This window comes from Oncorhynchus clarkii, chromosome 11 (genome assembly GCF_045791955.1).
Source record: "Oncorhynchus clarkii lewisi isolate Uvic-CL-2024 chromosome 11, UVic_Ocla_1.0, whole genome shotgun sequence".
Taxonomy (NCBI): Eukaryota; Metazoa; Chordata; class Actinopteri; order Salmoniformes; family Salmonidae; genus Oncorhynchus; species Oncorhynchus clarkii.
The window spans coordinates 32,761,356-32,775,163 of NC_092157.1; the positions used below are offsets into that span (position 1 = coordinate 32,761,356).

At 39.8% G+C, this 13,808-nt stretch overlaps 1 protein-coding gene across 1 annotated transcript in view; it reads left to right on the forward strand.

The window, feature by feature from the left end:
- The window catches only part of LOC139420438 (receptor-type tyrosine-protein phosphatase N2-like), a 303,402-nt gene that overhangs the window by 279,176 nt on the left and 10,418 nt on the right, over positions 1 to 13,808 (forward strand). The window contains exons 16-18 of the mRNA XM_071170577.1: positions 6,610 to 6,687; positions 10,605 to 10,724; positions 10,979 to 11,145. Of these exons, the coding sequence (XP_071026678.1) occupies positions 6,610 to 6,687; positions 10,605 to 10,724; positions 10,979 to 11,145 (365 nt within the window). The remainder of the gene's footprint in view (positions 1 to 6,609; positions 6,688 to 10,604; positions 10,725 to 10,978; positions 11,146 to 13,808) is intronic.

Here is a 13,808-nt window from a genome sequence, read left to right on the forward strand (position 1 = left end):
AGGAGCGCAGTCACATCCGCAAGAAAGAGAGGTGAGAATGTCCAGTTGCAGGTGAGAGGCTCCCTTTATTGAGGAGAGGGGCTCACATCACTCGCCACTCAACCTGTTTGTCTCCAACAGAAGCTGTGCGGTTGGATTCTTCGAGCTTGATGACCCGCCCTAAGTTGTAAGCCATAAATGACACATCGAAACGAGTATTAAAAATAAAACAATAACATTTGAAAATCACATTTGCAGTTTCACATGTAAGAAAACTATACATGTAAATCTAACTTTCACATGTTGAACTGCAACTTCACAAGTGAAAAACTATCACATTTGAAAATCACATATGCAATTTTATATGTAAGAAAGCTCCATGTTAAAATATCACTTTTACGTGGAATTTCAAGTTCACATGTGGGGATGAAAGTGTGAAAAGGTGGCTTTAACATGTTGCAGTAGTAATATTTCCCAATGTGGAATTGTAAATTCTGTAATACCATTCTGTAAAAAGCTTCCTTAGCCTACCTGAGTGTAATAATTAATCCATCCACTGCATTATTATTGTAGTCCTCAATGGTGTTGCATTGATATACATGTATTCTTTGAAAAAACTGACCCTCCGTTACATCGTGACGTGTCATGACGCATAAAGCAACTATTTCTGTCTTACAATCTCTCTCCACCAGGTGTAGCAGTTCTATCATCCTTTAAAAACAAGTCATTTTTTCATCATCATTGCATGCGATCATCATTCTCAAAGCAGCTGTTTACTTCTAAGATCACTTTAGCATCGCCCTAAAAACCTGATTCAAGTTCGACACAAACCTTCAAATAGGTATGTAATGACACATTATATAAACTCTTTATTGTGTTTTATTTACATTTCAGAGGCGATAAGGTGATAAGTTGGACAGATCAAGTGAAAAAAAGCTATTTTCCCACACAACATCTCTCCTTCTCACTATCACGCATTAGTTTCGCTTCCCCACCCGCCATTTTTAAAAAGACCCGACGGGGCTCATTGCCTTCAGAAACGGGCAGCGTTTAGGTCATGTAATTTATTCTGTTGGAAAGGGGAGAAATTGTGCTTTACAATGGTATTGACATTACAGTTGATCTGGAAGTATTACGTTTTTGGGCCGCTAAAATAAGGGCAATTGTACGAACCAAGGCAATGTACTAGTTTACGTGAGTTTACGTTCATCTTTTTAAATTGGGATTAATCACATTATCTTATAGCGTTCAAAATACATTGAAAACATCCAAAATACATAACCTATACAGGTAAAAACAACAATGTGATGTCAAAACAAGTTGACATTGAGGTTAAAGGTATATTTTGGCAGAGGCGCTTTATCTACCCCATAGTCAGATGAACTTTTGGATACCATTTGTTCGTCTCTGTGTCCTGCATGAAGTAAGTTAGAGGTAGTTCCATGAGCATTGCTAACTAAATACCCTCTATACTTCCAGTTGTTGCGCTAACGCTATTTAGCAATTGCGCTAGTGCTAGTTATCATCTTCCTTCAAACTGCACGCAGAGACATAAAATGGTATCCACAAGTTCATCTGACTCTAGGGATGTAGATAAAGGGCCTCATTGCCAAAATCCCTTTAAAGAAAGTGTCATTTATCAATTTACCTGACTTTGCGAACAGTTACTTTGAACAAAATCAAGACATCAATATTCTTGTAATGCTTTTTATTTTAAGTAAATTACAGCTCAATTTGAGCAGATTCTGATTTCGCGATTAATCGTGATTAATCAAAGCACATCCTGCATTCAACGCAATTAAATTTTTAAACGTTTGAAAGCCCTATTTTAAACTGAACAGTCAATATTATGAGATTGAGAGAAATTGATAATAAATATATGTTGGAACTCAACCTCAGTGTTGGCCCTCAGTCTAATGGTCAAGACATTGGCTTTGACTGTGGGAGACCTGGGTTCTAATCCCACTGGTTACAAAAGCACATGTGAAACTTAAATGTAATAATTTAGGAAACCACAAATGAGAATGTGAAACATCCATGTGAAAGTATGCAAATGTCAGGAAACCACGTCTGACACATGTAAAAATAGATATTTGTGTGTTCATACATTTTTTTTTTGTACACTTTTTTTGTAAGGCTGGTGCAGAGCAGAGTAGACAGTAATCAGTGATCCAGTGCGGTACGGATGAAAGCATAGTAATTATACCACAACGGGACCCCTGGCTGAGCTCTGTGAAACTGCCATAATTACGTCTGTCAATGCGCCCTCCTCCTCCTTATTAGCCCAAGAGAAAAAGTCAATCCTTTGTCATCTTTTTCTTGGAATGTGGAGTTCGAGTAGTAAGGGGGTGGTAAGAAGGACGTCTTCTCTACCCCCACAGTCAGGGAGGGGTGACACACAACAACAACGTAGGGCATGTTCATACTAGTTTAGGGCTATAGTTCAAGTATTTGTTGCATTTTATTTGTTTCATTTGGTCTGGTTGGTTTCACATTGCCAAATGTCAAACAAACAAAAATTCCTCTACAAAACCATGTGTCTATGCAAATCATTTGTTTATTTGTCTTCTGCACCCTACAGCCTAGTCCAGAGACTTGTAACTTATTTATGATGTTGGTGGTAGAGCTCATGCATGGGTTTGTCCCAAATGGCAACCTATTCCCTATATAGGGCTCTGGTCAAAAGTAGTGCACAGCAAAGGAATACCGTGCCATGTTGGACGTAGCCCTTGGTTTCAATCATGGTCTCAGTCATACTTGGCTTAGATTTTGATATTCTGTTAGATTTTTTCAATCAGACTTACTTGTAAGGAAAGTCAGTAAGATTTAAGATGTGTTAGCAAGGCATTGAATTGCAAGATGTTAATTGCAATGATATTTTCCTCAAACCTTAAACGAAAGCTTTTATTTGGTAAAGATTCTGGTTTTCCAAGGTCTTTCCCACCCAACAGAGAGAGGAGAGCAGGAGAGAAGCTGAAATACGGAGGCCACCTTTTCATGTCCTACTTTTAGTATTCATACGGTGATGTCAGGCTGCACGTAGCTACTGTATGTCTGTGTCCTTGAGATTGCCTAACAGGGAGTTGGAGCTCTAGCTTTTAGCATCGAGTCTTTCATTTCTGTCAGGATAAAAAAAGGCATCTGCAGAATTTCAACTAGGCAGGAGAGAGTGTGATGCTAACAAAGCGCTGCTACCTAATAGAGTGGAAAAGTGCATTCATTTCTTTAGCTCTTCTCCAGAAATGCCATTTTGAATAACATGGTGAGGCAACGGGAATTCCAGGTGGTTTTATAAATATATGTGTAAAGCCAGGCGTGCTTTGATGGACTATGTTAGCTAGCTTTATATTAAGGAAGTGTGTTGAGTTTGTGCAGCTATACTCTTCTATATCTCATGCTGCACATCTGTACTAAAGGTTATTGGGATTTAGTTTAACCTCTATAATCATCTCCCCTAGTCGGTGCTAATAAAACCACTCTGATATCTCCTCAAGAAAGAAGTTCATAAAAGGAAGAGAAGACGGCCATTAAAGACAAGGCAATCTACGGTGTCTCTTAGCACATCCTGGTATTATTATCTGGTTGCATCCCAAAATGACACCCTATTCCTTATATAGTTTACTACTTTTGACCAGAGCCCTATGGACCCTGGTTAAAAGTAGTGCACCTCTCTGTAATTGCTCCAGCCCGAAATGGCTCCCTGTAACAATAAGGGTTGTGCTGCACGATTGCATCCATTTCCATAGTAATGGATGTGGATGTCACTCACTGGAGTGTCATCCGTTGGAGATTCAGGACTGATCTCTGGGCAACACAAAGGTTTCATCCCTGTCTTCTTCTCCCTATTACAAGATAGATGCTTATCTCAAATTGCAATGCAAGACTATTGCATGAATGTGTTGTATTATGAACCTTTGCAATATAAAAACACTGAAGAGAACATAAAAAGGCTATGATTCTTTTTACGGAAAACAGAACTGGACAGTAAAAAATACAGTAAAAACTGTTTGGTTTTTTTGCGCATTACAAAATGGGACCCAATAAAGTGAAGTGCTATCGATAAACCAACTCTGAGCTGGTTAGCTCTGGTTTTAGCTCCAGTGTTTATTTGGCAGGTTAGTGTTTTTTGTCATGAATCTTGTTCTGGAGGCAGCTCTGCAGAGTGGTTGCTAGCTGGCACAGCCACTAAGTCATAAAATCAGATTTTAAACCTAACGTTAACCACACTGCTAACCCTAATGCCTAACCCTAAAAAAAAGTAAAACATCTATAAATGTTACACTATAGCCAATTTTTTACTTTGCAGCTAGCCTATCTAAGGGAAATCGGTCAGTTCTGCCTCCAGGACAAGACTCATGACAATAAACGTCAACTTGCGTTTATTTGGAGAATACAAATTCTGTTGCACCCCTTCTTTACACTGAATTTCTACATCTCTTCCGTAAGGAAAAAAATGGCTTTGTCTGAGTGTAACAAAATGTCTGAATTCCAAATGGTTTATTTATGTCTTTTCTATTCTGCTTCTCCTTTCAAATAATATTTCATTTGCAATTTGGCTTGCAATATCTGATATTTACAAAAAGATCTCACTGTTTTAAGTTTCTCCAAGTGTCAAATTTCGTAGTTGCTCCAAACATCAAATCTTGAAGTGTTTTGACACCCTGGGTTGACTCCTCCTGCTCAGCATTGTTTTGTTTCTCCAAAAGTTAAGGTTTTGGATAGGGCAAAAAAAAGTCTACCACTGGGATTGAACACGCGACCTTCGTATCCGGAATCATGGAATTATAGTGCTGAGTGATTAACTGTCATTTCGGGGGTTATCGGTTATTAAACAACTAATTGACCGATGTCGGTTCAATTAATTGAATTCCATTTAGCTCAATGCGCCGTTACTCTAGAGTGAAGTCAAATATTTTCAGAAATAAATCAAGTCAAGAACTATGTGGGATGCTGGGCCGAGTTGTAGTTTTCATTAGCAAATATTCAACATAGGTAACCATAATCCTGTATTTTCAATCTCGGATAGAGACGGATCAGGGAGGAAGAGGCGAAGCACAAGGTTTCACTCTTGCCAAAATCTGCCCAAAATAAACCCAATGTGTTTCTATGGGCTTATTTTGGACCTAAGCTTGTTGCCTGCTTTCCTGCCTTTGGGACAACGACTCCCATTGTTAGCACAGAGACATGAGCATCTCATCATTATATACAGATCTCTGTTACGTTATGTTAGATACACACAGACTACATAGACCCATGAGCGAGGAATGTACGCAACACAACGTCGAGCGGGACAGAGACAGTTCGCCTTATCTACCTTGAAGAACTAGTCACATTAGTTTGTCAGACAGCTCTGCAGCATACTTAGGCAGGCTAGCTGAATAGGATGACTAAATACAATACAGTATGGGGAGCACATAGATAACATTAGATGGTTTGGCTGGCTGACTGCATCTGCCTGAGTGAGATGAGATCATGACTTTAAGACTTTAACGAATGAAAAATAATAAAGTCATCAAATAAAAACAAAGTAATATTCCCAACTGAAATATTCTATTATTTCATAGAATGTTCCCTATTGTTGGCTTTGGAATTTCCATTAAAAAGCTCAAAAAATCATTGTAATGTCATTATTTCTTAATGCATTAAATGTTTTTTAAAAATTGAAAAACCGAACCGCCCTCAAAAAGCACTAATCGCTCGGCACTATGGGTTAACGCCAATCCGCCACCCCCATCCACATCGCCCTAGCAAAACCAAGGCCTGTTTGATAGTAATAGCCCCTAGTGGCCGGTTTTGAAGGCATTTCCCGACGTCCTCGGGACATGGACAGATGTCCAATTTCGAAGTTCATCTTGAGCGATTTGCCTGGATATTTGTTCCCCTTTGTTCATTGCCTTTCTCAGACTAATATGAATAGACAGAGAGGGAAGGCCAGGGTCTTGTTCTGTGGAGCTGGATGTAGAGCTGGTATCAAGCCCCTTGTCTTTAATAAAAAATAAAGCTTCAGGGGAAATTGCAGATATGCTTTTATCCTTTCCTCAGCCCTCTGTATCGCTGGGTTCTGCATGCCAACGCTCAACACACACGGGTGCGCACACATGGACACACACCCACACACTCACACACATACAGAACACACAAACACTAGCCCAACCCTCGGAGACACCCCTATCCCCTCTTCTAAAGGCCTCAGTGACATTCTCTGACTATCATCAATAATATGTTGGAGAGGCGATGTCATTTCCTTTACACATGAGCTTCCTTTAATCAGAAGCATTAAAGAATAACCATGCCTGGAGGATAAAGAGGGGGGAAGTAAGAGAGGGAGGAGAGAGAGGAGTGGATGGCTTGAGTGAAGAAGTGAGCAGGAAAACCTGGACAGCCATCGAGGAGAAAAGGCGGGAACACTACCGATAGATGAATGGAAATGCTTTTACTCTGTCTTGATGCTCTAACTGAAGACACGGATTGTATCCCAAATGGCACCCTATTTGCCCCATGTGCTCTGGTCAAAAGTAGTGCACTATATAGGGAATAGGGTGCTATTTGGGACGCACAGGCAGTAAGTTCTTGTCCCTTTTATACAATTTATAATAATAATAAACTCTTCTCCTTCCCCTCTTCTTCAAGATGGACCATGACCCGAGGAACCCCATGTACATCGCTTCACAAGGCCCTCTACCCTCCACCGTGGCTGACTTCTGGCAGGTAAAGCACAACCAATCATGAACTAACAATCAGTATTTGTTTGTGAGAGTGTGGGCGACATTTGTAAAAAAAAAAAAATGTAAAACAGTGAACTTCATTAGAAACTGGTAGCATGATTACATTGGAAACTTTTCTTCAACTATGTGTATATTATAAAAGGAGATCATTTAACAAGATTATAATGAAGTATTTTTTGCGCAGATCTGTGCTCTTTTCCGCCACGAAAATGAAACTATGAAATGTAGGATTATTGTTTTCTTTTGCTGTAAATTATTATGATTGCCCTCGTGTAACAAAGTTTGTTGCATTATGATACATAACAGTAGCTTTCAGCACTGTGATTATGACTACAAGGGTGATTTTCCAGCTTGCCATTTAGACCTGGCAACCCGGCAATGCTTTGCTGCCTCAGACGTATGCCGGGTTGCCAAATGGTGTTAATATGCATTAGTGTGAAAGCACCCAAGTCATTAGGGAGGATCATCACTCCCATACAGTCAAGTTAATGTATCAGCTGTGGCATTGCTGCGTGTGTAACATGTTAGCATGAACCAGAGACGTCCACAGGTTGCATCCCAAATGGCACCCTATTCCCTTCATAGTACATTTCCTTTGATCATAGCCCTATGGTCCGTGGCCAAAAGTACTGCACTATGTAGGGAATAGGGTGCCATTGGAGACGCAGACACAGACCAGCTGGCACCTTTACACCCCATGTTGAACTGAAGATGCACTTACGGTAGGTACAGTTGAAGTCGGAAGTTTACATACACTTAGGTTGGAGTCATTAAGAAAACTCGTTTTTCAACCACTCCACAAATTTCTTGTTAACAAACTATAGATTTGGCAAGTCGGTTAGGACATCTACTTTGTGCATGACACAAGTAATTTTTCCAAAAATTGTTTACAGACAGATTATTTAAATTATAATTCACTGTATCACAATTCCAGTGGGTCAGAAGTTTACATGCACTAAGTTGACTGTGCCTATACACAGCTTGGAAAATTCCAGAAAATTATGTCATGGCTCAAGAAGCTTCTGATAGGCTAATTGAAATAATCAATTGGATGTGTACCTGTGGATGTATTTCAAGGCCTACCTTCAAACTCAGTGCCTTTTTGCTTGACATCATGGGAAAATCAAAATAAATCAGCCAAGACCTCAGAAAAACAATTGTAGACCTCCAAAAGTCTGGTTCATCCTTGATAACAATTTCCAAACGCCTGAAGGTACCACGTCCATCTGTACAAGCAATAGTACGCAAGTATAAACACCATGGGACCACGCAGCCGTCATACCGCTCAGGAAGGAGACGTGTTCTGTCTCCTAGAGATGAACGTACTTTGATGCGAAAAGTGCAAATCAATCCCAGAACAACAGCAAAGGACCTTGTAAAGATGCTGGAGGAAACGGGTACAAAAGTATCTATATCCACAGTAAAACGAGTCCTACAGTATATCGACATAACCTGAAAGGCAGCTCAGCAAGGAAGAAGCCACTGCTCCAAAACCGCCATAAAAAAGCCAGACTACGGACTATGTCCAATTAATCTACAATCAAGTTGTTGAATCATCTCAAGAATTAACAATTGAAACAGGATTCACCTGTGCTCAATTTCGAGTCTCATAGCAAAGTATCTAAATACTTATGTAAATATCTGTTTTCTATTTTTAATGCATTTGCAAACATTTCTAAAAACCTGTTTTTGCTTTGTCGTTATGGGTATTGTGTGTAGATTGATGAGGAAAAAAGTAATTTAATCAATTTTAGAAGAAGGCTGTAAGGTAACAAAATGTGGAAAAAGTGAGGTGGTCTGAATACTTTCCGAATGCACTGTACATTTCGTCATGGAGTCTGTATACCTGTCGTGCCACACAGAAGGAATGTTTTTCATTTTTGACGAGTCAGTTTTAGAAGAGATGATTGTTAATGTCTTTTATTAATGTGCTGTCACTTCTCTTTAATTGAACATTTGTAAACGCCTAATAATAAAAAGTTTGATTGCTTGTTTGTTTTCTTTGTTGTCATTTCATAAAGTGAGTAAACAACATATCCATTATCAAAATTAAAATGAACAATTTACAGCTGAATATTTGTCTTAGTTGACTCTAAAACTATCTTATCTCAACTTAAAAATAATTGACAATTAAAACAACAGTATGTCCAGAGTGATGGCCTTGAAAGGATAGCAATAAGTAATGCTTCTTTCAACTTTAAATATAGTTACATTGGCCTTGAATGCACTTAAAAACTCTTTACAAATAAACTAACAGAAAAATATGCAAATTGGTCTGTCTAATCCGCAGTGGGCTCATGCAGTACTCGGAAAGTCTCTCTCTAATCCTCCCCTCCCTCCTTCCATCCCTCCGTATACCCAGCCTTCCACATTTCTTTCCTCCCTCTGTCCCCAGCCATTACCTCAGCTCCACCAGGGCCTCGCCCCCTCTGCTCGCTCTCGCTCTCTCTTTAGAGTTCAGGAAATAAGCCAATCACCATGAAGTTTCAAAGAGCTCCCAAACAGGGACCTTGACTTGGTTCTCTCGTTTTCTTCTCTGCTTGTGTGCTCAATAATGGAGAGGGGATGTCTAGTGTCTAAATTACTTCAGAAGTTAATTAAATAAAAAGTCTACATTGAGCTTATTTGTTTATTCTTTCTGGCAGTATTTGTAAATTAGTAAAACAGGATTATTTCATTTGACACCTCTTCTTTGGTACGTACTGATAACCAACGTGGCTAGACGTGGGCACAGTTGGCTTGTAATGACACCACTGGGCTGAATCACAGAGGTATGCCATTAGTTTATAGGCAGGACCATTGTGTTTTTATTGCTCTCATAAAACCAGTGTTTCTTCCTCATTTTCCTAATGGCCGCGCTGGGCCTTTCTATCGTCCAAGGACCATTAGATTTTGATAAGATAATCAGATGAAATGGAGCGGATCAGTTGAGCTAGCTCAGATGGCGGAGAGAGCCAGGGGCACACGGGAGGCACTGTGTGACATCATCTGATCTACAATACAGTAGTTGTGCAGCTCAACTGATCACACGTTGGTGGCGGTGCAGACCAATAACGATTGGTCACACAATCCTGTACGGTGTATAATAATGTATCTATGTTGCTGAATGGCTAACATTGACTTTGTTTGTTGAAAGCAGGGAAAAATAGAGATGTAGGAACATCAATTAATCACAACACATCATTATACATTTCTTAATGTGTTGCCAAAGTCCTGTGGGACCTTTCTGTGGTGCTGTATTAACTCCTACTGAATTAACTCCTACTGTATTAACTCTTACTGCATTAACTACTACTGCATTAACTCCTACTGCATTAACACCTACTGCATTAACTCATACTGCATTGAATCATACTGCATTGAATCATACTGCATTAACTGTCACTATATTAACTCATACTGCATTAACTCATACTGCATTAACTCATACTGCATTAACTCTCACTGTATTAACTCATACTGCATTAACTCATACTGCATTAACTCTCACTGTATTAACTCCTACTGTATTAAGTCCTACTGCATTAACTCATACTGTATTAACTCTCACTGTATTAACTCCTACTGCATTAACTCCTACTGCATTAACGCCTACTGCATTAACTCATACTGCATTAACTCCTACTGTATTAACTCATACTGCATTAACTCCTACTGTATTAACTCCTGTATTAACTCATACTGTATTAACTCATACTGCATTAACTCCTACTGCATTAACTCCTACTGTATTAACTCCTACTGTATTAACTCCTACTGTATTAACTCCTACTCTATTAACTCCTACTCTATTAACTCCTTCTGTATTAATTCATATTATATTAACTTCTACTGTATGAGTGCCCTGTCTTTGTTAATATGACTAGATAGGAGCCCTCCTATGTTCTCTTGTGTCTTCAGATGGTGTGGGAAAGTGGCTGTGTGGTCATCGTCATGCTAACGCCCCTGTCTGAAAATGGAGTGAAACAGTGTCAACAGTACTGGCCAGACGAGGGCTCCAATGTCTACCATGTTTATGAGGTAAAGCAATTATCTTTGTTTAGGATGTGTACTTTATTTGTTTAATATATTATTCATCTTTATTTTCATTAATTTGGTAACACTACTGTCCTTCCACATATCTGCTTGTAGTTGACTTGGTCCAGGGGTATCACTCAGAAAGAGTTAATGTAGAGTAATTGATATACTATAAGTGGTGATGCTGGCCAGAGGTTCTAAGCCCGTTCTAGTGATTTTATTTCTATGATTCTCACTCCCATCTCTTGTATCTGCAGGTGAACCTGGTTTCAGAACACATCTGGTGTGAGGACTTCCTGGTCAGGAGTTTCTACCTGAAGAACTTGCAGACCAACGAGACACGCACTGTCACGCAGTTCCACTTCCTTTCCTGGGTGGACCACAGCATCCCTGACTCAGCCAGGACACTGCTGGACTTCCGTAGGTAAGCCACCGTCTCTGTCTGATCGTCATTCTATGTCCTCTTTGACCTAGGACTGCAAAAATTCTGGTAACTTTCCCAAAATTCCCAGGTTTTCCAGAAATCCAAGTTGGAGGATTCCGGAATTCCTGCATATTCCTGGAAAACCTAGGAAGTTTGGTAAAGTTACCAGAATTTTGTAACCTTAAAGGGATACTTCTGGATTTTGGCAATGAGGCCATTTATCTACTCCCCAGAGTCAGATGAACTCATGGATATAATTTTTATGTCTCTGCGTCCAGTATGAAGGAAGTAGTTTCGCAAGCCAATGCTAGCTAGTGTTAGCGCAATGACTGGAAGTCTATGGTATCTGCTACCATGCTAACAGATACGATAGACTTCAAGTCATTGCGCTGGCGCTAGTTAGCAAATGCGCTAGTTAGTAACTTTCTTCAAACTGCACACAGAGACAAAACTTTTTTTTTATCTTTGAGTTCATCTGATTCTTGGGAAGAAAAGGGCCTCATTGCCAAAATCCAGAAGTATCCCTTTAAGTATTAGCTTGCGATAACTCTCCTTTTTTTGCTGCCATCTTTTCACCTGTCTACCTGTTCTTTCTGCTGCTCTGTTCCCTTTAACTCCTGTAGAGAATGGGTTTGTAGCCTCGATCACACCAACAGTGTCATTGCTCAAAATGGTACGCAGCATCATCTGGATAGGTGGGCAACAAAAGTTCAACATTCGCCTTCTGCTGCAGTCAAGCCATCTACGCATACGGTTTGATGCATACGTTCGATAAATCCAACGTATGCACCTCACACAAAATATACTGCAACTGCCTCTGCAATGCAATGCTGCAAGGCAAACACAGTGTTTCATTGGAGTTGAGTGTACTTCTGGTGTAACAAAATACAATGACACTGTCGGTGTGATCGAGCAACACTTAATTGATCGTAGGGCTATTTCTCCCCTGCTCATGCAAGGCAGCAAATGAACCGTCCGCATGGCATGGCTTGAAAAAAAACTTAATTCAAACAGCCAATTAAATGGGACATGTCAAGCTAAAAAACCTGGGTGAATCGAAGGGAAAGCCAATGACTGCCTAACCTCTCGTCCCTGTTCTTCATCTGATGTGCACTGACAGAAGAGACCCCCAGGGAAACAGCCTGAAAGGAATGGGAAATCCCACTCCAAATGAGAATATATCATGATTTAGACCAGTATGTTGCAAGCCCTCTAATTGTAGAAGTTCTGCAGGTTAGAGAGAGCTCACCATGCAAAAGGGTAATTGCAGTCACACTAGAGGTTATTTAATATCCAGCTCTCTCACTACAGAACACTACAGCCTCATGTAGCTGACGTGAGTCGGACTCACCCTCTCATGATGAGGTTTTTCTGCATACTACTTCAAAATCAGTGTCACCCTCAGCCACCGAGGGAAATTCCACTAGGTCTAATGGTTAAGATGTTGGTTTCCTGGGTGGGAGTCTGAGGCTCAGATCCCACATGTGACACTCAATACGCCAGTCATGTAGTGGTTTTGGCCAACTATGAAATTAGCGGTTGCCAGTGTCATTTTTGTGATGTTGCAGCTAGTAATATGAGTCCAGTTGCATAGTCACAAAAGTGATCATTGGAAACTGTGTCTCTTCAGCCAAGCCAGTGCACACAATCTCTCTTTCCACTTCTCCCCTCAATTTCCTTCCCCTTTAGGTTTGCACGATACCTCCCACCCACTCAGATCACTCTCAAACTACTCAAAATGCCGGGTTCATTTGATGAATTACCTGTAAAAATGCATTTCCTTTTCACCCTACTTTGTTTAAAAAAATATATTTCGCAAACAAATCTTTCCTCGTCTCATTTAAAAAGTGTGTATTTCTCATTCATTTAGATGTTCCTTTTAAAATCTGGAATTATTTGGAACATGGTTTGTTTATAAATGTTAGCTCACGAAGATGACATGTGAAATGACATAGATACAGTGCTAGTGTGTCACTAATGACTGTATATTGAATGATACGAGGGCAAATAATATTCCTGTGTAGGGTTAGAGAAAAATGTTCAGATGTATCCGTTTTCTTTTGGAACTTCTTGTCTAAATCACCTCTGATATAGACCAATGTAGTCGATGGTTTCCATGGCAATGTCTTGGTGTAGACGGCTTGTTGGCCCCCACTGTGTGCCTGTGGTGTGTAGCGTTCATAATTGGGCAAGGTTAATGCGTCGCAGATCACGATATCTCGCCACCGGATCCATCATGGCAGTAAATACATGTCACAATATGGTGTTTTAAATGGTGCTTCATTCATTCTCGTTGTTCAACATGGACTTGACATTTTTTGGGGAGGATGACAACGGGACTCCAAAGGTTTAAGCATTACGGACATTTTATTTCATTCGGGTTTTTTTTGGTATATAAAGTACAGAATGCATAAGCAAAATGATCTGAGAAAAACAGCTGCCTCTAAACGTATGAACTGAATTTGTCCAGATCAGTGAAATACAGTAAGCAGCCTACACAGTATGTGACACATTTTTTTACGAGTCATCCACATATTTAAATTGATGCTACATAATATGCTATATGACTTTTATCAAATGTTATAGTGTACTCTAGCAGTTGAGCAGATGTTTTGCCCACATTGATACATTTTAAAGTGCTTCATGTTTTTACCCCTATTGGT